This window comes from Ursus maritimus, unplaced genomic scaffold (genome assembly GCF_017311325.1).
Source record: "Ursus maritimus isolate PB19 unplaced genomic scaffold, ASM1731132v1 scaffold_10, whole genome shotgun sequence".
Lineage (NCBI taxonomy): Eukaryota > Metazoa > Chordata > Mammalia > Carnivora > Ursidae > Ursus > Ursus maritimus.
Genome location: NW_024423344.1, coordinates 77,552,300 through 77,576,311, shown reverse-complemented (window position 1 = coordinate 77,576,311; position 24,012 = coordinate 77,552,300). Strand labels below are relative to the sequence as shown.

The following is a 24,012-nucleotide window of genomic DNA, read 5'->3' as shown; positions in this document are numbered from 1 at the left end:
TGCACACACATGTACGCCCACATGCGTATATTTTAAGCCTGTGACGTATGGATGCATGAGCCACAGCTGCTCTGGAGAACACAAGTTTTCAAGGTAGAAGGCAGACATTCTCCAAGACCAAGGGGCTCCCTGGGCTGCATCCCCCCAGTTAGTGTGTGTGGCTGCCCTGCAACCTCTTGTGTGTTCCGTGAGGAAGCTGCGGCAGGTGGCCTGGGCCTCCCGGGAGCAGATGCCGTGCCTCTCCTCGCACGGCTCCATGCGGGGCAGGCCCCGAGCCCCCACGAGTCGGAGCAACAAGCCCGCCCCGTGCAGGTGCAGCCTGGGCCTCGAGCCGGCAAGGTGGCTTCGCCAGACTCCAGCAGCGGTCACGGGCGGTGCGGCTGGCCGCGGGGAGCTCCTCGTTAGCGTCCTCACACCCACAGGCGGGTCTGTCCGAAGATAGAAGGGCTGCATTGACTCGACCACGCGCACATGAAGCACTGAAAATACCTTTACTGTTTTCTCATTGTGCTCTTTCCGTCGCACACGCACGGCGGCTCGCCGGCTGGGCCCTTCGGGGGCGCGTCTGCCGATCTTTACTTCGGCTTTGCCGTGCCCTCAGTCCTCGGTCTCTTGCTCTTCCATGATCGTCAGGGAGGCTGGATTGAAGATCAAACAAAGAGTGGGCTTTCTGCATGGAATGTTCAGTGACCCCAAGGACATGTCATCAGCTCTGCGAACACATCTACGTGGCAATGATCTAGTCAAAGACAAGTTTGGTCAACGGTCTGTCTGCCCTGGCTCCCTGTCACCGAAGGAGAAGTGTCGCCACTTCTCGTGGCCTCACTCTGCTGCAAGCCCCCGAGAAGGGGGTGCACGTCCTGCCCTGTGGGAAAGTACCGTGGCTCAGACAGCTCGGCAGGGACAAGTGTCCAGACCCTACAAGATGTCTGCGTAGGCCTCTTCTCCCTGCCCCTCCTCTCCCCAGTTGCTCTGGTGAAACTGAGTCCTCGTGACTAACAGGGAACAAGAGGCCCGAGAGCACGTCCGCACAGACACCGCCTGAGGGAGAGGTGAGGGTTAGGGCGCTCCCTTCTCTAACCTGCACAGGTGCTCACCTGTGAAAGTGACAAGCAACTGCCAAAGCCCTTCCCTCCTGAGACAGTTAACAAATACACAAAAGCAGAGATGTCGCCGGGTCCGAAGCGGTTGCTCACACCCTTGCGGCCATGACAACCAGACTGCTGGGCCGTCACCATGGCAACCGGGTTCCCGCACCACCGCCAGGAAGCACCCGATCCGGTCTGCGGGTGCTGACTCGCCCAGCCCCGCGGCCGCCCGCGCACCTGCCTGCCCTGCCAACCACGGGGCATGCCTGTCCCAGACGGGGTCTCTGGAGGAGCAAAGCTTGCCCTGTGCCGGGACCACCCGCTGTCTTACCGTCCTCCTCCCTGATGCTCTCACTCTTGCTCAACGGCTCCGTACTCGTGGGCTTGGCGGCCACTTCCTCACCGGGTGGGGCCGTTTCCACTTTCTCACTGGACTTGGGAGACAGAGGTACGTCCGTGGGCACTTCCTTTTCTCTCCTGTTCTCTTGAACGACCCTGATGGGAAGAGAGAAATTGAAGGTGGACAACTCAACGGGCCGTCCAGTCCTCCCCCAGGACACCTCCCTAGAACAGGGGGACTCATGTTGGCCGTAGTCACGCCCACTTCAGCTTCCGATACACGCTCCACACACGCGGTCGGGCATGGCATCCAGATGCCCGAGGGCGAGAACAGGGCAGGGACGGGGTGAGTGTGCAGACTGGCCACTCAAGATGTCACCCGGCACGACTCAGAGCAGGGAAGTGGTTTTCTTTGCCGCTGGACAAAGTGACTTGAATAGTCTCTGTGGCTTCTACCTGTGACGTAAGGGGACTTGTGGCGGGGGCACCTCGGCCCTGAGCGGCAACGATGAATCCAGGCTCTGACCGTGGGCAGCCGCCAGCTGCCGTGGCCTTGTGTCCTCATCACCAAAACGAGTGGGGAGATTCGTGTCTGGAGCACGTCTACACTGTGACTCACAGCACAGAGCACCCTGCAGCACACCGGGCAGGGAGCCGCATGCCCCACTCGTGGACGGACGGGGGTGAGCAGGACGCAGACCGCATCGGTGCTCCTTAACTGCCGGGGGGCGTCATCAGGAGCTCTGGGGGAGCCGCCGGGCCCCTCCGGCCAGCAACAGCCCCCTCTCCTTACCACCCTGCACCCCGCACCATCCGCAGGTGCGCTAAGCAGAGGAACTGACCTGTAAATGATGGTGATGATGAAGGCCCCGGCAATGATCACGATCAAGGCAGAGAACACCTGCACGTAGACTGGAAAACAGCTCCTGTTACAAGTCAGTCCCCCCGCCCGGTCAGGTGGTGCCCTGCCCCCGCTGCCCACGGCCTCTCCTCCACCCCTCCCCCGGGGACAGTGCCGAGGGCGCTAAGCCCTCACGATACATGGGGCTCTATGTGGGCCACGCAGAGGACGGCCGGGGGCTGCCTGTGGGGACAGTGGTGCAGACAGCGCCCTCGTCTCTCCTCTAGAAAACCCCTTTGCTGCCCATGAGCTGGGCCCCCTGCCCCCACTCCCCAGAAACAGCTCCTCAGCATTTGGGTGAGTTGTCCCAAGACCGAATAGGAGGAGAACCCTTCTTGGCGACGGACACATTCCACTGGCTGAGCGTCTCTGTATTAACGAGGGGTTTCCACTGTCCCCACACTGCACGTCTTCTCTAGACTTGCCCCAACAGAAGGACCTGGGCCTTCACGGTGACTCTTGGGGGGCAGCCCCTATTCCCTGCTTCGGCTGCGGGAAAGTTCTGGGCCCCTTTCCACCCCGGGAAGCAGGAGTGGGAGCGGCCCAGCCTTCCCATGGGGGCCCTCCATCACAGGAGCGTCTCCCGTCCAGGCTGGGACTGACGTTTGGGGTGCATGGCTCCTGGGCTCAGGGCTCAGGCAGAGCAAGGGGCTGTGTCCCGGGGCCCCAGTGGCCAGGCAGCCCCCATGCGCGCGCTCAGTGGAAGCCCTATGACCAACACCCTCCCCATCAGGCGGAGGCGAGGAGTTGGAAGACGGGATGCAGGAGAGCTCTTGACACAGCGCCCGGCATGCAGTTTGTGCACAGTGGTCCCTACGTGTTACGGTCGTCATGCCTCGTCTCTCACTGCTCTTCACTCTTTCAAAGGGCAGAGGCGGGCTTCTTTGCAAACCCCCACCCAGGGCGACAGGGTTTGCTTCTATTCTCTTACATCCTCCCTAAACCGTTTTCACCCATCCTTAACCGGCAATGACATTATTCGATGCCACGTCCCCGGGAGGCTCCTTCGTGTGCTGAGGCTGATACAACAAAGTACCCCTGCGGGTGGCTTCAAACGGCAGAAAGCTACGGTCTCACAGCTGTGCGGACAGACGCCCATGACCGTGTCCCTCAGAAGGCTCCGGGGGCTCCTTCCTTCCTGGCCGGCTCCTGCTGGTCCCGGCGCTCCGTGCCCTTGGTTGGTAGACACATCACCCGGCTGTCTTATCTGCATGTGGCAGCTTCCCTCTATGGCACTGTCTCCACGTGGCGCTCTCCTCTGGGCATGCTCCAGGCATCTCTGTCTCCTCGTAGAAGGACACCAGTCATATTGGAAAGTAAGGACCCACGCTACTCCAGGGTGACCTCATCTTAACTAATCACATCTGCAAAGGTCACATTCACAGGTACCCGAGGTTTGGCCTTTAACATATCGCTGGCACCGGGGGGGACGCAATTCAACCCACAACAGATGGTAAGCAGTACTGCAGAAAGCTGCCTTGCGGGCACGGGAGGGTGATTCCAACGGGAACTGCATTCTCTGGACAAACCCAGAGGGTCTCTGAGAGTGGACAGGGCCTCCGGGATCCTTTACATGGGGGCTGAAGTCCAGAAACTGAAGGGAGCTGAAGCCGAATAGCTCAGCGATGGCAAAACCCAAATGCTCACTTTCCCCCACGGTTATGAGCTCAGGAAGTGGGCACTCCATGGTCAAGAGTCCATCATGGAGAGGATGGAGGGGGCGGTGGGACCGGCCTGTGGGGTGGCCAGCACACCACAGCAATGAACCAATCCGCAAGCTGCTGTCGAAGGCTCTGTTCTAATCAACTGGCTTATTTCTTTCAGTGATGCGTTTCCTGCGGAAATGTGTTCACCTCGGTTCACCTTCTCATCTCTAGGGCTGTAATAACCAGCCGCCAGGATGGCCTGCAAGGACGCTCACGTCCTGGTATTCACACCCGAATGTAGACGCTTCCACATTGCATAGGGCTGACCTCTGAACCAAGAGCACTGGCCAGGGTGGAACTGCCAGGGCTAGGTCAAAGAGTCACTGTGGCTTCCACCCGGCTTTCTCGGGATCCCCGCTCTGGGAAGGGGCCAGCACCACATGGTAAGGACAGGCAAACAGGTCTCCCGGCACAGAAAAGGACTTCCTGTTAACCCTTAGTACCACTTGCCAGCAAAGCGAGCCATCTCAGAGCAGGCCCTCCAGCCCCGGTTCAGCCCCCGGTTGCCTGCCACCTCATGAGTCGCCAAGCCCGCACCACCCAGCTAAGCCTCTAAGCTGTTGCTTTAGGCCACTAATTTCTGGGTAGTCTGTTATATGGCGTAAGTAACTAATACAAGGGTGTGGCAAGGGCCTGGCACAGAGAAAGTCCACTTTAAAGGACACTGAATGAACTGAATGGGAATGATCAAACCAGGAGCTTTTAAGGGACAAGAAGGGAGCCCTCAAATTCTTGAATTCCAGGAAGTGTATGTTCCTTAGTGTGATTTTGTGTCCTGGTTCACGGAGTAAATTCAGAATTTATGTGGGTGAAGCCATGAAAGAGACACACACATGGACAATATTGGAATATCCGACGGTCAGTGTATCTTCCGCATCTTTACACATGTAAGTATTTCCAGTCTTTGGTGTCACAAGTTCCTGGAGGCAGAGACGGAGTCTCTCTGACCCTCTGTGCAAGGATCCGGCCAGCACATGGTCTGCTATCAACAATAGACATGGTTTACCCTAGACCATATATTATGATCGGTCACCGAGAAATAGCAGCAACTGAAGAAAACACGATTTTCATTAGGGTATCTCTGGGTAATTTCGCCCCCAAGTACAGTTAAAAGTTTTGAAATCATCTCCGCGAGTCCCATGAAGAAACAGAACTCAAACACCTAGAAGAAGTGACATGTTAAATAGTGTGCCCTAAATCAAGACTAAAGAATGAAGGCAAGTCATTCTCTTTGAATTCCCAATTCTTTCTCAAAGATCTAATGCTAATTCCCCAAGTTCATATTCTTAATAATACAGATTATGCCATAACACAATGTGCACTTCAAACCAGCCAATTTAAGAAGTTGGTGAAAGGTTTTCATAACATGGAATTATTTGCACAAAGAACTCATAATACCCTGTCACTGAATACTACAACTGACACAGCACAAAGGTTCCCTTGCCGTCTTGAATGAGAAAGATGTCAAGGAAATGAAAAATAATTTGAGGGCACAGTGAGAAACCAAATGTAGGGCTCACTGCCCAGACTCTTCCCACAGATGGCCCAACCTCTCAAGCTTGAAAGAAGTCAGAAGTCAAGAAAAAGCCTAGCCCACACAACTCATTTATTAAAACTGAAAGGATGCAAAGAAGATTAACTCTTTCTTGCCTCCATGCAAAAATGACATACCTACTTGTAGAACAGTGAGCCCTCTTCCCAGACAAAAAAAATTCTTGAGAGTTTGTGTTCTTTTCTGGGTTCCTTGCAGACAGTAATAGGTGAGGTGCTATAAGAATAAGGCTCATCCTTCAAATGAGTTACAGGTATGAGGTAATGTTAGCGCATGTTAGGTTTGGGTTACATACTAACATGCACCAAGTGGCTAACTCTTGCATTAGATTCTCATGAGAAGACATTCAGGGCAGGGAGAGATGGGAAAAGAAGTGGCAGCAGCTTGCATCTGTGTGCCCTTGCTAGCCACGATCTGCCTCCATCTCACCACCGTATGCTGCTGGGGCCGTTTCACTGGGACACGAGGAAACCAGGGTGACAGCCAAAGACTATGACCACATGTGAGACCTGACTTAGCAACTTTCATATGTGGAAAACTGAAAGAACAAATGCAAATGCCCTTTGGATGTGAATGTTTCCTGCTCTTAGAAGCCCCAAATGGTTAATACCTCAAAAAAACGAAGATACATAAGTGCTTAGGACACTGGAGCCAAGATGCAAAGCTCCCTGATGTCCTCGCCCATTGCCCTCCAACAGTGAGATGTGTGTGCCAAACCACCGATGCCACAAAATGAAAAAAGATGACAAGTGCAAAAAGCAGCAAATTATGGCCAAACCACCACCCAGTGCCATGATCTCAACTCAGGAATATCTGCCACGGACCCCAGAGAACAAGCTGCTCGATGATAGGCCGTTCCACACTGGACGACCTGGGGCTCCAAAGGATCTCTCAGGTAGGGTTCTGGCTAAAGGTTGTGGGTTTACAATGAGACACGTGGAGGACAATAAACTCCTTTAAAGACAAAGTGCTGTGTCTCACTGCAGCTCTTACCACCCAGTTGTGTGCAACCAGGCCTGAGGTTCACTAAAGTCCAGAAGCAGTTTTCAGTGTGACATCAGAGAAAAAGGGGGGGGCAGAAAAAGAGCCCCCCCATACCTCCTCCATGAAACCAATGAGAACACTGGCAACATTTATCAGAATAAACTTTTTCAGAACTCTGAAAATTAACCGATCAAAAGTTTGCAGACGCACAGATGAATGTCAGTAAGAATAGTGAACTGTGGACGTTTAACTTGTCCTATTCCCACTTGTGCTCACCTCCAATTCCATGGTAGTCTTGAACCAACGGCCTACAATCATGGTGACAACTAGCAGCCTAGCATCACTGAAGGGGGCAGAGGAGGGTTGGAGCTCCTTCAAAGTCCCAGTCCCAAAGAACTGCCATTATTTGATCCATCCAGTACTTCACTAGAAGATCCCACTTGCAAGGATGTCTTTATTTGACCTGACCTGGAGCTAATAATTTAGTGTGAACAGCTTCTTCCCAGGTATTTGTTGAAAACAATCAAAGGCAATTGTTGAAAATCATGATGGATAAAATGACTGATAGCAGTTAGGGGTAGATAATAGGTCGACCAAAAAGTTTAAAAGGAAAATCTGGAGAATTATCTGTCTGTAGGGAGGTCTGAAAAGCTGTGACGTATTCCTTGGGATCTGGAAGGCAAGGGTCATGCCCAAGGCTGTGCACATACTTAGGAAATAGCTGAGAAGGCCCTGAACTCTCCTTCTGGCTGACCTTGAGGCTGTGTAAGCATGACATAAAGATTAAGGCACAGTTGGAAACTAGCTGGCTGACTGTTGAAGGTGTGCCTCAACACACAGAGAGAGCCCCTACACGAAGACTGAGACTTTTTGTTTTCAAGAATCTAAGCAGATTTTCCAGTCATTAGCTGACCAGTAGACTAACCAAGCCGAGTCTTCAACGACCACACACCACAAACAATACAGACTTCACAGAATTAGTTCAGAAAGGTCATTAAACAATGCTAACAAAAACTTAGGGGAGGCAGGAGAATATGATTTTCAGAGTTGCCACATATTTTTAAACGTCTAGTTTTCAATAAAAAAATATTAGATATGCAAAGAAACAAGAAATTATGGACACACACATACACAAGACAGAAACTGTCCCCGAGGATGACAAGATGTTGGTTCACTAGGCAAAGATTTTAAATTAGCTACTTTAAATATGGTAAAAAATAAAATAAAATAAAAAATAAATAAAGGAAACCATGTCAGAAGAAGTAAAGTAGGAGAATTATATCTCACCAAATAGAGAGTACTAATACAGACACAAATTATTTTTTTAAAGAACAAAATAGAAATTCTGGAGTTGAGAGTGTACAGAAATGAAAATATCACTAGAGGAGTTCAACAGATCTGAGCAGGCAAAAGAAAGAATCTGTAAACTTGAAGATAAATCAGTTAAGACTGTCTGAGCAACAGAAAATAGAATCAAGAAAAGTTAACAGAGCCTCAGAGACCTGTGGGGTACCATGGAGTGGTCCAATATCCACAATGGGAGTCCCAGAGGGAGTGGAGAGAAAGGAGAAGAATATCTGAAGAAATGGCAAAAACTTCCTGAATTTGATGATTCAGATAAACTCAAAGAGATCCACCCCTAGAAAATAATAAACAGTCAAAAGACAGAGAGTCTTGAAAACAGCAGAAGAGAAGCAACATGATATATATAAAGAAACCTAAGGATTCACAGCAGATTCCTCATCAGAAACCATGGAGGCCAGAAGGCAAGATGATGAAATACTCAGAGTACTGACAGAAAAAGACTGCCAGTCAGGAATTTCATATACTGCAACTCTAGCTTCCAAAAATGCAGGACAAATTAAGACATTCCCAACAGAAACTGAGAGAATTCATCACTAGCAGACCTGCCTTACAGAAATACTAAGAGGGAGTCCTTCAGGATGAAAGGATAGGATACCAGACAGTAACGCAAATCCACTTGAGTAAGAATCTGATAAAATCCAACGTCCCTTCATAATAAAAATACTCAAGAAACTAGGAACAGAAGGGAACTTACTCAACCTGACCTTCGGTAAAACCCATAGCTACCAGCATACTTATTGATGAAACACTGGAAACATCCCCCTAAGATCAGCAACCGGATAAGGATGCCATTCTCACTGATTTTGTTCATCACGCACTAGAGTTTCTAGCTAGAAAGTAAGCAAGAAAATGAAATAAAACCAACTATATTGGAAAGAAAGAAGTAAAATGATCTCTATTAGCAGATGATATCTCTCGTATCTAGAAAATCCTAAGTAATCAACTAGAAATGAGTAGAACTAATACATGAGCCCAAGAAGGTGGCAGGATATAAGATCACAATAAAAAATTCAATTGTGTTTCTATGTTCTAGCGAACTTTCAATTCTCTTGTGTCTATACACAAGGATTCTATACACAATCTGAGAATCAAATTAAGGCGCTATCTCCATTTACAATAACATCAGGAGAGAATAAAATACTTAGGAATAAATTTAACAAAAGAAATGCAGCATTGGTACACTGGAAACTACAAAATATTGTTGAGAGAACTTAAAGATCTAAATAAATGGAAAGACATGCCTTGTTCATGGGTCAGAATACTTAACATTATTCAGATGGCAATACGCCACCCTCAATTTATCTACAGATTCAACACAATCCCTATCAAAATATCAGATGGCATTTTTTTTCAGAAATTGACAAGCTGATCCTAAATTAACATGGAAATGCAAAGAACCCACAGTAACCGCAACAATCCTGAAAAAGAACAGAATTGGAAGACTCCTGCTCTTCAAGTTCAACATTTATTCCAAAGCTATAGTAATCACAGTGGTGTCGTACTGGCTTAGTGGAATAAGACGGAGAGCCCAGAAATAAACCCTCACATTTACGGGCAATTTCTTTCAGACAAGGATGCCGAAGCAATTCCATGGAGAAAGCACAGTCTTTTAAACAAATGATGCTAGAACACCTGAACATCTAGATGCAAAAGAATGAAATCGGATCCCTGCCTCACACCGTGAAAAAAATAATTAAGTCAAAATGGACTGGAGACATAAATGTATAAGCTAAAACCATAAAACTCTTAGAAAATGAGAGACGTAAATCTTCGTGACCTTGGATTATCGATGGTTTCTTAGCTATGACACAAATACACAAGCAAGCAGAACAAATAGATAAACACGGCGTCATCAACACAAAAAACTGTTGTGCTTCGAAGAGACACTATCAAGAAAGTGAAAAGATGACCAACAGATCGGGAGAAAGTAGCTGCAAATCACATATCTGGTAGGGGTCTACTCTCCAGAATACATACGGAGCTCTCACAATTCCAGAATAAAAAGACAATTAACTCAGGCAAGGTATGTGAACAGACTTCTTCAGAGATGACATACGAATGGCCAAATGCACACGCAAAGACGCTCAACACGATTACTCATCAGAGAAATACAATCCAACCAGTGAGACACCACTTCACAGCCATCACGACGGCTCTCATCAAAGAGACAGACAACTGGTGTTGGTGACGAGACGGGGAAATTGGAATTCAGGTACTAAAGTCGAGGCTGTCAGACAGTGCAGCTACGGTGGAAAATAGTTCGGCAGTTCTTTAAACATTGTAAGTACAGTTACTGTATGATCCAGCAAGTCCACTTCTGGGTAAATACCCGAGAGAAGAGAAAGCATATGTTCATGCAAACACTTATACACACATGTTCCTGGTAGCTAACAAGTGGGAACGACCCACGTTCCCATCAGCGAATATATGGATACACAAACTGTGGTCTATCCACACAAGGGCGTGTTACTCAGCTGTAAACGGGAGCGGGACGCTGACACCTACTACCACATGCGTGAATTTTGAAAACATGTGCAAGCAGCCGGACACACAAGGCCACATATTATCTGACTCCGTTAATGTGAAATGTCGAACAGGTAAACCCGCAGGGACAGATCAGCGGTCGCCTGGGGCCGGGGGGAGGGAACGGGGACCGTCCAGTTGACGAGCGCAGGACTTCTTCGGGGCTCATACAAATGTTCCGGAAGTGACAGTGGTGATGGTTGCACAACTTTGTGAATATACTAAAAACCCCTGAATTGTATACTTTAAAGGGGTAAATTTTATGGTATGAGAATTTTATCCCAATAAAAATAACCAAAAAAGAGGTAAGTTCCAGTTGTTTCTATCTCCAGGTACAGGGAAAGGTGTGGGATCCCAGGGTTGCTTGCATCTCCCAGAGGCAGAGACACGTAGGGAGAGTCTGGTCCCAAGTCTTCTGACTCAAGATCTGGATGAGGAATTGTCATCAGATAATCTTCTCAGCTATTAATGGCGTTTCTTGTGGCCTCTGATTTCACCTGCTTCTGAGCAGGCAAACTTCCTCCTCTTTTGCCCTAAGTGCCAAATCTTCACCATAAAGCAATACAGATGCTCCCCTCGGTGAACCAGGGTCCTGCCGGTGCTTTAGATTCTTCTATCCTTTTGTGCAAATGTCACTTCCTTCTCGAACAAGGAGCTGGCTTAGGGTTTTGGGTCTGTGGGATCAGGCAGCCCCGTGGGTCACTCCTTGGGAACAGTTATGAGTCACGAATGTTTCTGACTTCCTAGGCCTTCCCATGTCCGGGAATGAGGGGTCACTCTGCGTCTCACCTCCAAGGGCTCAGCCTCCCTGGGGCTCAGAGGAGAGAACAAGAAACCTTTCCAGTCTCCCGGCACACGTGTGCCTTTATCCACTGGGGAGGTGAGGACAGAGGAGAGTGGCCTGGGACAGGGAGGGCTCGGGACATGTTCTCCCACAGCCTGGGAGCTGCTGAGCGTCCGTGGCCCGCGGCCAGCTTCTGTCTGTGGGGCACCCTCCTTCTCTCTGGCCAGATCTTGTGTAGGCCGCCCCACCGCACACACTCCTTCCTTCTTCTCCAAACACTCCTAGAGCCAAGCACCCTCATTTCTAAAAGGGCCACAAACAGGGCAAGAAAACACATCAATCATCAAGTGAATTTTGGGAGGGTTTGGAAACCCTAATTTAGAAAATTCTAGAGGCCCAGAAGCCCAGAGCCCTAAAGTGTGAGCAAACCCCCAGACGCATAACTAGAAGATCCCTTCCCACAGGGCATCCCAGCTTGTATCCTGCCCTGCACCAGCTCTCCCACCCAACTAGGAGTCCTGTCTCCATCGCGGCCCCCCTCAGCACCAGCGGGAGGCAGCCCTATTCCGAGGGCGCCGGCCTCTCTCTGCTCCCAAAGCCTCCCCCTCACAGGACTCCCTGCTGGCCCGGAAGCCCCAGGCGCAGCCCGGACTCACGGGGTCAGGGTACCCTCAGTGCGGACTGGTTTTATGCTGACTGTGACAGGGCTGCGGAGAAGCCCCGTGGGGTCTGACCTTGAGAACAGCGGGCAGCTAGCCCCGCCCGGAACCAGTTGCTTCTGCAACCCCACATGCCCAGGGTCTTCCCAGGATGCTTCTTAGTATCAGGTCAACTCCATCCAGGAGTGAGCTTCCTCAGGGGCTGTCACCCCATTCACCAACCCCAAAGCTGGCTGTTCCTGCTAAGGCACCAGAGTTCAGACCTAGGGAACAGCGGAGGCCAGTCCAGCCAGGGAGGCCTCCGTGGTTGCTCTGCAGGGGGCGGGGGACACGGACGCGGATACTTACTGGGGACTGCTTTCTCGTAGCATACGCCTTTGTAAAAGCAGCACCCAAGCTCCTTGCAGCGGTCCCTGGTGACGTTGTAGTCACAGATGTCATAGAGAGGAATGTCGCACACTGCAAAGCAGACACACAGCGCCGTCATCACTGAGAACACAGCTGCGCCAGGAGCGCCACGCCCGTGGGCCTGGGAGGGGGCCTAGGAGGGGGCGCTGCGGGATTTGTGATGTTTTCAATTATGCATCATACGAATCTCACTTCAAAGATCTGAATTAGATTTCTGAACAAACTGGTGTTGAGTTAATTACAGAGAGTGATGCGGGGTCCTCTAATGATTAAGGAGATGGCACATCTCAGCAGAGCCTGCACCAGGATCTGTGCCCCGCAGAGAAAACAGAGGACAAAGATCTGATACAAACAGATATCGGGGCTGCAGGGCATAACATGTGATTAATTCACAGGGAAGCACACGGTGAATCAAAATTATCAACTCAGGCTGAAGATTATTTCAGAACTGAAAAGTTTATTCCAAAGGACAGAATGTAAAATGTCGGTTTAACCAAAAGCAAGCAAGCCAGTGCGCGGACCATGGGCCCAGGGCCGCAGACAGCGGGTGACCCAGCCCAGCACCGCTCGGCCCCGCTACTGATGCACTTCCAGCTTTGAGGACACGTGAGTCCTCTCAGTGGCAGGAACAGCGTCTGCCCCAAACCCTGCTGGGCTCTCCTGGCACGAGGGGAAGGGGAGGTGGTGGGCTCCAGGGCACCCAATCCTTTTCCTAGCACCAATCAGTCCTTCAGACACGAGGGCTCCGGACAAATCCACTGTCCCTCCCGCTCCTTCCCGAGATGTGCGGCCGGAATGCCACTGCGGACAGAGCAGCACCTGGCTGGGCGGGGCTGGGGGACGGAGAAGCCCGTGGTCCCCCTCCTGCATCACTACCGTCTCCCAGAGCCCGGCGAGCTGGGCAGGTAGGGCCGGCCTCCCCTGCTGCCCAGTGTCCCCAAGCGGTCAGTCGCCCTGCAAGGTGTGCCATCCGTTTAAGGGCATGCCAGCGGTGCCCAGCTTCACCTCAGATGGGGTCTGGGCTGCAGGGAGCCCGCCCAGGCCCTCACGGTGGCGACATGGGGAGCACGGCCACCACCGTGCCCGCAGGTAACTCCCACACAATTGAGAACGAGGGCCGCACAGGATGACAGCGTGGTGGCAAACACAGGCGCACTCAGCCCCCTCCGCTTTGTCCAGAAAGTTCCAGGAGACCCAAGACCACACAGCTGACTGGGAGAACTGGGGTCCCCATCACCCCACTGTCTTCATGGAGCCGGGGGACCAGGGGTTCTTCTCCAAGGCGCTCCGTGACGGCAGAGGATGACTTCGGCAAACAGCACGGGCAGAAAACAATCTGTCGAGGTGTAATTTTGTTCATAATGATTGTTCGCTTCAGCATCTCTCCCCACTGAGAACATGCGGGTATGTGATTTCCCACTCTGGCTGCTTTCACGGAAGAGTCTGGAAGGGCTGCTGGTCCCCAGAGCACCTGTGCAGAAGGTCAGTCTCCCGGCACATCTGACATCTCCATGCCCACCCCGCCTCCTCCCCGGGACTGTTTTATCTGCCTGGACCTCCCCAGAGGTCTTGATGCGCTTCTGGAAAGTTGCCCGCAGAAGAACCACATCCACTTCTCCATCTCCGGCGTGACCCCTCCGTCCAGCTCCACAGCCCCCGAGAGACGGGCACAAGCTGAGGCTCCCTTGGCTCATTGCAGGGCAGGGGGCAGGGCAGTGAGGCTTCACTGAAGACCAGCCGGAGCCCCAGACTGACCATCGAAAGCATCAAAGGACAACCTGTCGTGTGACCAGCGGTCACCTGGAGTGGCACCCTCAGCTGCCCCCACCACATGCTGCTGGCTGGGGACGGTACCCAACACCTGACCCAGGGATGGGGGATGCCACGAGGGGGCTGGCATTTCCGGGGGCAGGGCCCAGCCACCTCAGTGAGTGCGGCACCCCCGCGTGCACCTGTCTCGTCAGCACTCAGCTCCCCCCACCCCCGTCAACCACGTCACAGCTGGGCTAGCCCCAAGCGGCTCATGACATCCAGGGAAGGGCAGGGCCCAGGTGAGAGAGGCAGCCGACGAAAAGGGGCCAGGCCAACTGTGCACCTGCCACTCTGGAGAAACAGATGGAGACAAAATGTCTACGCACACACCCCACGAGCATGCTCACTATGCAGGAGGCCCCTTCGCCTCGGGTCACCGCCAGGGAGGTACGCTGACCGGGCTTTCCTCCCACATCTGTGCCTCCCGTCCTCTCACGCACGCGCGCTTGCCCGTGGACACGCGAGATTCAGACAAAAGGGAGAACCTGGGGACCCAGCAGACACGGCCCATTTTCCAGCTGGGGACACCTGCCCTCGGGCCCAAACATCCCTCCACAGGTCATCAGCCACCATGGAACGCCCCAGAACCAAGGACACCAGGCCTCCTAGGACTAGAGAGGTGGGGACAAGGACGGAGGGCTGCGGCAGGAGGCCAGGCGGGGAGGGGTCACAGAATACGTACTGCCGCCAACACCGCGGTTCATCGTCACCTTCGAAGCTGGGATCTGGAAAGGGCCCAGCCAACCGTGTGCAGGGAGGAGAAGGCAGGAGGGGTCAGAGGAGGGACAGTGGCTGTAGGAGAGGATGGCAGACAGCCCTGCTGTTGAGTCCCATGTTCTCCTTCCGGCCGCTCCACAGGAATAATACAAACGGCACTTGGAAGGCACTTTGCAGTTTACACGGCACTGTCACGGGAACTATTTTCAACATCATGGGGCCTCGCAAGGAAAAGGATGCCGGTTTTAGAGGATATGTAATCGATCCACAAGGGCTAAGGGCACAGGCCACACAGCCAGGTCCCTGTGCTCGTCTCCTCCCCCGCTGCGGACGTGACCGGCGGAGCCCAGCCTTCTCTGCAACGGGGACAGGACAGGCTCTCCACAGTGGGGCTCTGGATGGAGAAAATGCCATAAAGCCTTGGAAACAGCCTACTGCCTAGAGTCTGGGATGGCCCGAGGGTAGCTGCTGCTGTTTTATGACGGTTGGCGTTCCGTGCCAGGCAAGAAGGCACCCTGGCCACCTCTCCGCCACGAGACCCCAGGGCGGGTCTTTGACCCTCAGGGCAGGCAGACTGCCTGGAGCGCAGAACACACACGGTAAAGGTGTTAACTCACAGGACGCCCATTCGGGGGTTGGGGAACCTACTGGCTCCCCCTCCGCCCTCAAGAGGACACCGTGTGAATGGCGTGGAACTGAGCCCCAGGGCCTGCACCCTGGTTTGCTAGGTGGCCTTGAGATGTGCCCCAGCAGCCCCTAGTGCTGGGTGAACCCCTCTGTCTCCCCACACTCGCCTGGTGAGCACCTGCCAGGTACGGCAAGCTGGGGTATGGCAGGCAGAGGTGAAGACTGCCAGCTCCCTGCCCCCCTCCCAGGCCAGGCCCTCTTTAGGAGGCCGCCTGCCATCCCTACAACCCTCACTTGTTCCCTCATCCTGTACATCCAGTCTGAGGCTGGGGCCCCGAGGCTGTGCAAGCCCTCAGTGGTACCACATGAGCCACACCATCCCTGCCACCGGCCAGGAGCCTGCAGCAACAGGCAGGAGGACAGCCCAGACATAAGGGAGCTAAAGCCGTGCACCTGAGAACAGGCACACCAGGCCGGCAGCACTTCTGTGGGTGTGTGTGTGGGGGGGGGTCCTCGGGGCTTCACAGCACCCTTGGAAGTTTGTAAAGGAGGGTCAGGCCACGCCCTCCCAAGGCTGCATCCTGGAGGATGGAGGGGGAGCCCCAGCCAGGGTAGGGAGGAAGGTCTGAATCAATGGGCACAGCAGGCTGACCTGGGCTCTACTCTGAGCTCTGGTCCACCAGCATCCAGACCGCCTCTAATGACCTTCCTCTACCTGCCCACCTCCCACACCTGCCCAGCCCCTCCACCTGCCCAGCCCCCATACCCTCCTTCCCCCTCCACTGCCCACCTCCCACACTTGCCCAGCCCCTCCACCTGCCCTCCCTCCCCACCTGCCCACCCTCCACCTCCCCTCCCCCCACCTGCCCAGCCCCCATATTCTCCTTCCCCCTCCACCTGCCTTCCCCCCACACCTGCCCTCCCCCTCCACCCGCCTTCCCCCTCCACCTGCCCAGGCCACAGTGGCAGAGGCAGCCTGCAACAACAAAAGCACCACACCTGGCTCCAGGAAGGCTGCCGGCAGGTGCTGACAAAACCAGCTATCATCTAACAGTTCAGCAACAAGTGTCAGAGTAAAAGCATGGAAGAGCCACATCGACATCTACAGAGGGTGACAGAGACGTACTATCACGTGCTTCCATTCACCCCCACTGCAGACCGGAAGAAGAGTGGTTTATGGTCAAAATGCAGGTGGGTCACTGTGAGCCAGGAGAGCAGGCCCCTCCTGTGGGTCAGTGAGGACAAGGAAGATGACCTCCTGCCCCAAGCAGGTTAGCACAGGTGGGACCCTGGCTTTGCTTGGTACACCTGAGTGGCCAACCTGCTCCAGCCCACACCCGGAGAAGGCGGTGGGCACCGGTCTCACAGCCCTGAAGTAGAGGCAAGAAAGGCTGTCCACTCCTAGGCCCTGAGAACACACTGCCCCCAAGGAGGTGCTTCTCCCAGGACACTCGAGGGGGCAACTCCAGGCCGGCCCTCTCTGCTGCCCGTTCAGAGCCCCCAGGTGCAGGCCACCTGTCTCCTCTGCCCTGGGCCTTGCGCATGAGAAACCACAGCCCCTCCAGTGGGCCCCCCACAGCCTGGCTTGGGGCCTCGAGCCAGACCCACTGACCTCTGTCCCAGCTGCCCTGTGGGATGGAGCCACACAGACCGGCCCCAAGAAGGGCGTCCACAGCAAGTGAGCCCCGGCTCCGTCCTCAGTGGATTCCTGCCGAGCGACAGGAAAACTGTGTCTCATGGAAGCTTGGCCAGCCCAGAATCCTCCCCAGTCAGTCCAGGCTCCAAGCCAAATAAAGGAAAAAAAAAACCAAATTTCTTTTCCTTCCATTTTCTTATGTCTCATCACAAAAGGCATGCAGACAAGCTCCCTTGAGAAGGAAAGTCGAGTCACACGCAAGTATGCACGATGGGAACGGTGCCCCCCTCCCCCCCCCCGTGTGGTTGTTTGTGGCTGCACACGGTGAGTGCACGCACTCAGACGGCCAGCCTCACGGGAGCCACTGCCCTGGTTCCCCGTGCCCAGTCCGAGTGTCTGACCGCAGACCCCGGGGCACCCGGGTTGGGAGAGGTGGGCTTTCCTGCTGAGAAACGTGTTCTCCTCAAGAGAAAGTCATTCTTGCAAGAAACACCCTGAGATGGAAGCGTCCGTTTGGCATGTCACAGGGACACATCTTTGACCCGTGGGCCCCGTAAGCCAGCTGGACGTGATTCAGATGCCGAACACCTCCGGCTCAGGCGTCTCTAAGGCACACTTGAGGAAAACGAAGGCGTCACGGCATCTTCCTGCATCCCTCTGCCCCCCTTTCCCGCTCTCAGCCTGGGGACTAACTGCCATCACCGTGGGGTGGAATGGGCGCCCAGGGTGGTCCTTCCCCGTTACCTGCAAATTTCTTCAGGAGGTGCGAGGGGGATTTTTTGAATTCTGGTGCGTATCTCATTGTAGCAGTCGAAGGACAGACGAGGGGGGTTCAAGGGAACCTGGGGGAGAGAACGGGTTAGCACAGATGGGACCTCACGGCGGGCGTGAGGGGCTCGCAGCCGTGGTCGGTGCCAGGGACAGAGGGGCCAGGCAGTGCGGACCGGGGTCTCACCTGACAACCATGTCCCCAGCCGAGCCCCCTCAGCCGCGTGGTCCTATTACACTTCCAAGTGGACAACTTTGGATCAAACAAGAAACTGGCACCTCCTCCCTCCACTGCTCCCACCAGTGGAGTGTGGAGCCAGTGGCAGGCCCGCCCTGTCTGCTGTGATGTCACACAGCCCCATGACATCACATAGAGGGGGCAGGGCAGCGACGCTGGCAGCTAGAGGATGGTCGGGCTGCTCACAGGGCCAAGGAGTAGTGGAAGGGCCCCAAGTACAAGGTATTGGGCTGTGAACCCCCCACCCAAGACCCTTGCCGGCACGACACCCAGGCCTAGCTTCGCATCTTGCTCTCAATCCTGGGCTGTCCTTGGGGTGTCCATGTTTGCTGGGATGCAACGGTGAGCAAAACAGACAAACCCCCCGCCCACAGGGACGTGTATCCCCACAGAAGGAGACAGACCACATCCGGTCAGGCCCGTGCTGCAGGCGAAAAGCAGAGCATGAGTAGGGACTGATTCTCCACTTACGCAGGGTAAGCTGGTGGCCTCAGTCTTAGGCAGCATCTAAGCAGTGTGGGGAGGAAGTGAGAGAAGGCATGCAAGCCTGAAGCAGCAGCAAGTGCAAAGGCCCTGGGGTCAGCCAGGCCCAGCCAATCGGAGAAACCAAGAGGCTGCACACTTGGGAGACCTGAGGATCGAGGGGACCTGTCTGGCCAGTGCTAAGTTCCCAGGGGCGTGACAAGCAGCCGGTGGGCTGGAAAGCCATCCGTGTGCCTTGGAGAAGTAGTGTGCTGGGGCCACCAGACATGCATGAGGCAGGCCTGGGGGGCGGGAGCTCCAGAAAAGAGGGAGAGGAGGGAGGCCTGGGCCCAGCCTAGAGAAGGGTATGGGAGCAGTGAGGAGGCCCAGGTGTCATGTGACTGTCTCTCTCCCACATCTGGGCCATACAGCAAGAAGCAGGGACCCACGGGGGAGGGCTGGGTGCCAGCAGATTGCAGGTGGAAAGGAGGCCACAGGACACAGCAGGAGGGTTGTGGAGGCCATGAACGGCCAGCACGCAGGGTTAAGGAGCTGCGCTGCTCCAGAGGCTGAGCCCAGGGCAGCAAGCAGCACCTTGGTGGGGAGGGAGTCAGGGTAGGCTTGTGGTGGGACCTCTGTCATTGCAGCCCCAAGAGCGGGGGCCTGGGAGTATCAAGGACCGAGGGACACGTGGGGGAAGGCAAACTGTGATAACCAGGCCAGAGTGGTGGAGAGGGTGCAGCGGAGAGGGGCACAAGGGCAGCCAGGGCAGCCCACAGTGGGGTGGGTGGGAGACGGGCCCCCAGCAAGAGCAGCCTGGAGAGGGGTCTGGTGGTGAGCCCGCAGATCTGGCGGTGCCCCTCCCTCCCATGGCTCATGCCACAAGGGAGTGGGCTTCGGTCCCTCTCATCATCAGACATAGGACCAAGCCTCTTGGGGAAAGGATTTCCTTGTCTCTAACACTAGGGTGATGACACAGGGCCCGATGTGTCGCTGGTGCCCGCTACTGGGCAGCGCCCACATCCAGAGGGCTTCTGATGGCCCCACACGCTAGCCTGGCGCCCACTGCATGCAATTCACGGGCCATATGCTTCACCCACGTAAAGTGCACCATTCAGTGGCGTGGGGGCTCTCGCAGAGCCTGCAGCCATCACGCCCATTGCAAAACGTCTCCATCAGTCCAGGAAGACACCCCGCACCCACGAGCAGTGACACACCCCTGCCCCCATTGCCCACACGCCACCTCCTGCCGGCGCAGTCCGCCGCGTTCCACATGCATAGCGCTAGAAGCACAGGACATGTGGTCTTTGGCGCCCGGCCTCCACCACTTACACGGTCTCAGGCCTCGTCCACGGAGCAGCAGTGTCGGCACCTGGCTCCTAGAGCGGCCGGACCTTTGCCTTGCTTCCCCTCTGTGGCCAGGACCTACGCCACTGCCATGCCGCGCAGAGGCTCGGCCAAGGGAGCAGCCAGAGTGGCCAGAGTTAGTCTGTTAGCCCCGAGTCCCGTTCCCACGTGAGGACTAGCGACCACGCTGAACACACTTCATTTTAGTGGAGACCTGTGCTGTTGTCAACTGTGAGGCCTTCCCAGGCGGAAATGGAGGTGTTGTCATGGGTTTTCTGAAATAGGAAAAGTACCACCAGGACCCATTACAACCTCCGAGAATTTCAACTACTGACCCTTCACTAACGCCATAATGGGATACCACTGACCTAGCTTCTGGAAGGGAAGAGGCCACCCGACCTAAGGAGGCATACAGCCGGGGGTGGTGGAATCCGTAAGCTCACAGGCCTGTCTGTGGGGGCCTGCATCACTTGTGGGCACGGGCAGGGAGCGGAGGCAGAAGCCCACCGGGGAGGAAACGGACAAGTCTCCCAAGAGGTCTATCCGCCCAGGGGAACGAAAGAGGTTGGTAGGCAAAGGGGAAACTGCAGAATTACAGCTTTGTAAGACCCCGCGTAAAAGCCAAAGGATACGATCTGCTGTGTTTACAAAAGGAAACCAGGGCTTCCCTGGTAACTGAAGGACCAGAAGCTGGGGCCCCTGGCCTCCCCGACCGCGCGCCAACACAACGACGAGCCCTGCCTTTCAGGGGCCATGGTGCCAGGAACAGGAAGCAGCCCTGGGGGACCATGACCATGTATTCTCCTTACACAAGCACCACGTTCCCCGTACAAAAAAGCCTCAGGCGCACAGCAAACGGTGTGTCTCACGAGTAACGGCACGGAGCCGAGGAGACAGCGAGGCCAGCTGGAAGTCCTCCCCGTGGCTACAGGACATGAAACAGACACAGTCCCCCACAGAACCGCGCAAGAGCCCGCCAGCCTGCTGGATACCCATCACCCCCCAGACACCACACACGGACACTCTGGGCTCTGGGAGCACCAGCCGGGGTCCGGATCACAGCCAGAGCACCTGTTTCCTCCACCTGGGGCTGGGCCAGACACCTGCCAGCAGCACCCAGCTGCTGGAGAGGAAGGCCGCCTGCCCAACCCGGCCTGGCCGAGCACCCTAGGCCCCAAGGTACTNNGGGGGGGAGCGTCACTGAGACCCGTTCCACTTGCTTTATGAAGAGTGCATCGGGCTGGTGGGTGTATGCTGCCACAGCCCCTTCCTGAGCCGTATAATCCCCGGGGACTCCACGGCACGGACGCAAACACACCGGCAACGAAGAAAAGGCTGTGGATGGCATTCTGACTTCGACTCCCTTTTTTGAAAAACTAGAAGCACAAGATCACCAAGAATGTCATTTCTAAAATGCCTTCTAGGAATCTGGCAAATTTTATCAAAATTAAGACACAATGTTTCCAGAAATTAATGCTATCACTTTAACACTCGCTTGCCTGCACACCAAAGGACATTCACTGCCCCTCCCAAACGCCCCCTGAGAGGTCACTGAAACGAACTGGCGCATCCCATCAGCGGGCTATGCGTGCAGCTGCCAGACGGGGCAGCCCACACGCCCCTGCACGGCAAGATGAATGTGGTAAAAACTGTATTCTCACCGTTTCCAGTTCCATTTTCCTATCCAGGTCTCCGATCCACCGTGAATTTGTTCTGATGTGGCACGGCGGCCCATTAGGTTTCCCACAGGGATTTAGGAAAAAGGCCAGTCACACAAGAACACGGTCAGTGTGCCCTCATCTGTGGGGAGTGAAATTGCTCAGACACGCGTTTGCATTTGCTTGAAAGAACGGAGGGAAACGCGAGACCCGTCACCCTGGCCATCACTCTCATGGAAGCAGGAGAAGGGACACATGCTCCCCACCTAACGTGCATCTCCCCCACGAGCAGGTACGACTGTGCGGACTAGCCTGAAAAATACGAACGTCTAAACTGCTCCTCCCCCATAAGACAAACAGTTGAACGAGAGAGGCCTGGTGGATCAACGCAGATCAACACAAGGGACTTCCTGAAGGGCTCATTCCAGCTGCAACAAACGGAAATGCTCCCAACTCTGGACACCAGCTGCACTGGGGCTCCTGGCGGCCGGGTGGCTGGCACAGCTGTGCGCAGAGCTGGGCACTCAGACACTCTGGGCAGCAGCTACGTCGCCCCATCCTGCGGCCCCGTTCCAGAGACAGCCCACCACCCCGTGTCCAGGGCACATGGCCAGGCTCCCAGCTGCCGCTCCCGGCTGTGGCAGGCCAGGTTCGTGGCTGCGGGGGTGGCCTTCCCTCTGGAGGGTCACGGGAACAGTACGGGACCATGGCAAATGCCAGCCAGCACGCAGATGCAGGGCACACCAGCACCGAGCAAGACTGGTCTCTCTGCAGGACCCACGTGCATCACTGGTCTCCCTAAAATCTCAGAGAAAGAGGACAAAAGAGCGGTCACCAAGTCAGCTGACGAAGTTTCCTTAGACCCAAGTGACCGCTGGGCTCCTCAGCCGAGGGCGGGAGCTCTGAGAGGGAAGGAGCACACAGTTCCAGCCCAAACCGGGGCGGGGCGGCCGCAGGGAAGGACGAGGCTCGCGCTCAAGCCCAGGAGCAACTTGCTGGTGTCACATCCGTCCTAGAAGGACCCACAGAAATCCTGAAAGACGCTTTCCCTCGTCGTACCTACAGACCACAAAGGGGCTGTGCCTCCCGGGCCAGCTGTTCCTTCTCCTCCTTCCCTACAACCTTTCTGTTTCTAATCTGATCTATCTTCAGATATTCCCAAACCCTAGATTTTAAAGGCAAACGTGATTTTCCCAACATCAAAAATTTACACCAGAACTTTTGGAAATTTAAGTCAGAAGAAAGTGTCGAGGTAACATGCACAAAAAACCCACCGCATCACAGAAGATAAAGTGACGTCGTAACGTAAGCAGAGTCAGTTTAATGATTACAACGATGTAGCACGAGTAGTCAAGGCCAGGACAGTCTGGCATTTACGTGACAGGGCCCCACAACTGTCAGCAGGGATGCCACACGTCCCAGGGACCCAGAGCGGGGGCAGCGGGAAGTGCACACAAACCCGGAGGCATGCCCACTGTCCCAGGGCCTGGCGCACACGTGAGCACAAAGGACAGTCTCTGCCGCCACATGCCGACATCACGCAGAAACGCAGGAGTATCATCCCTGAGCCCTTGGGAGAAACGGGGTCCCTTCCCCCCACCACCGCCAACCCGCAGCCCCTGGGAAGGTCAGGGAAACGTGAGTGGTCCATTTACAACGGGGCAGGTTTGTAGACGGAACAGCTCTCAGACTCTGCACCCTAAAAAGCTTGGTGAAATACTGGATCTGCGGGAAGAGAAGGGAGCGTGCTGTGCAAGCATCCCAACGGTCCCATTGGAGCGGGGATGGGGGAGAACACACGTCCCCACTCAGGGCTTCAGTCAAGTTAAGGCAGGTTTAGGAGACCCGTCCTGGAGGCGGCTGGCAACATGGCCCGTCACAGAGAGGCGGAGAGACCAGGGGTGAAGGCTGTCCCTGAGTTCGAGACCGCAAACTTCGGCACACTCCCAAGTGTTTTCTACAGCAAGGTTTTCTGCATCACCCAAACCACTGTAAAACAGGACTTCCCCAGAAAAGGCTCTCTTTTCTAGTCCTAGCGCTAGGAGACAAAATGCAAAGTGCAGGAAGCTCGGCGTTCTACCTGAAAGGCCACACGAGGGCAGGCGGATGCTGACCCACGCGCACACCTGTGGGGCAGCAGCCAGGAGGGCCCGGCTCCAGCAACCGTCCGCCAGCAGAGACGCGCAGGCCGAGCGCTCAGCCCCAACCTGGACACGAACCACCGACAAGCAGAAAGCCAAGGAGTCCCAGAGCCGCCCAGTTCCACGGCGTCAAAAGATCCCCATGCAGCTATGGGGTTGCTTGACCCCACAGATCGCAAGGCCCAAGTCCCACCTGGTGCCACACGGGTGCCTCTGGGAAGCCTGTACTGCTGCTGTTCGGTTTTCAAGACACAACACGTCTTCTACAGAACAGACTCCACCCCCCCCCCCCCCCCC

General features: G+C 54.9%; 1 protein-coding gene across 1 annotated transcript; it reads right to left on the bottom strand.

The window, feature by feature from the left end:
- Positions 1-301: 301 nt before the first annotated feature.
- Positions 302-19,588, bottom strand: TEX29 (testis expressed 29). The gene is made up of 5 exons (XM_008684966.2): positions 17,846-19,588; positions 12,250-12,360; positions 2,270-2,339; positions 1,420-1,583; positions 302-638 (listed from the first exon to the last, which is right to left on the bottom strand). Exons 1-5 carry the CDS (start codon positions 17,901-17,903, stop codon positions 598-600), a joined length of 444 nt encoding a protein of 147 aa, XP_008683188.1. The 5' UTR covers positions 17,904-19,588; the 3' UTR covers positions 302-597.
- Between the last annotated feature and the right edge of the window lie 4,424 nt (positions 19,589-24,012).

Bases quoted from the DNA above. Each gene is read 5' to 3' on its own strand.
- TEX29 (XM_008684966.2), bottom strand. From the start codon at position 17,903: ATGAGATACGCACCAGAATTCAAAAAATCCCCCTCGCACCTCCTGAAG. The intron at 2,340-12,249 runs GTAAGTATCCGC...GCTGTTTTCCAG, and splicing joins CTACGAGAAAGCAGTCCCCA to TCTACGTGCAGGTGTTCTCT. The intron at 1,584-2,269 runs GTCAGTTCCTCT...TCTTCCCATCAG, and splicing joins ATCATCACCATCATTTACAG to GGTCGTTCAAGAGAACAGGA.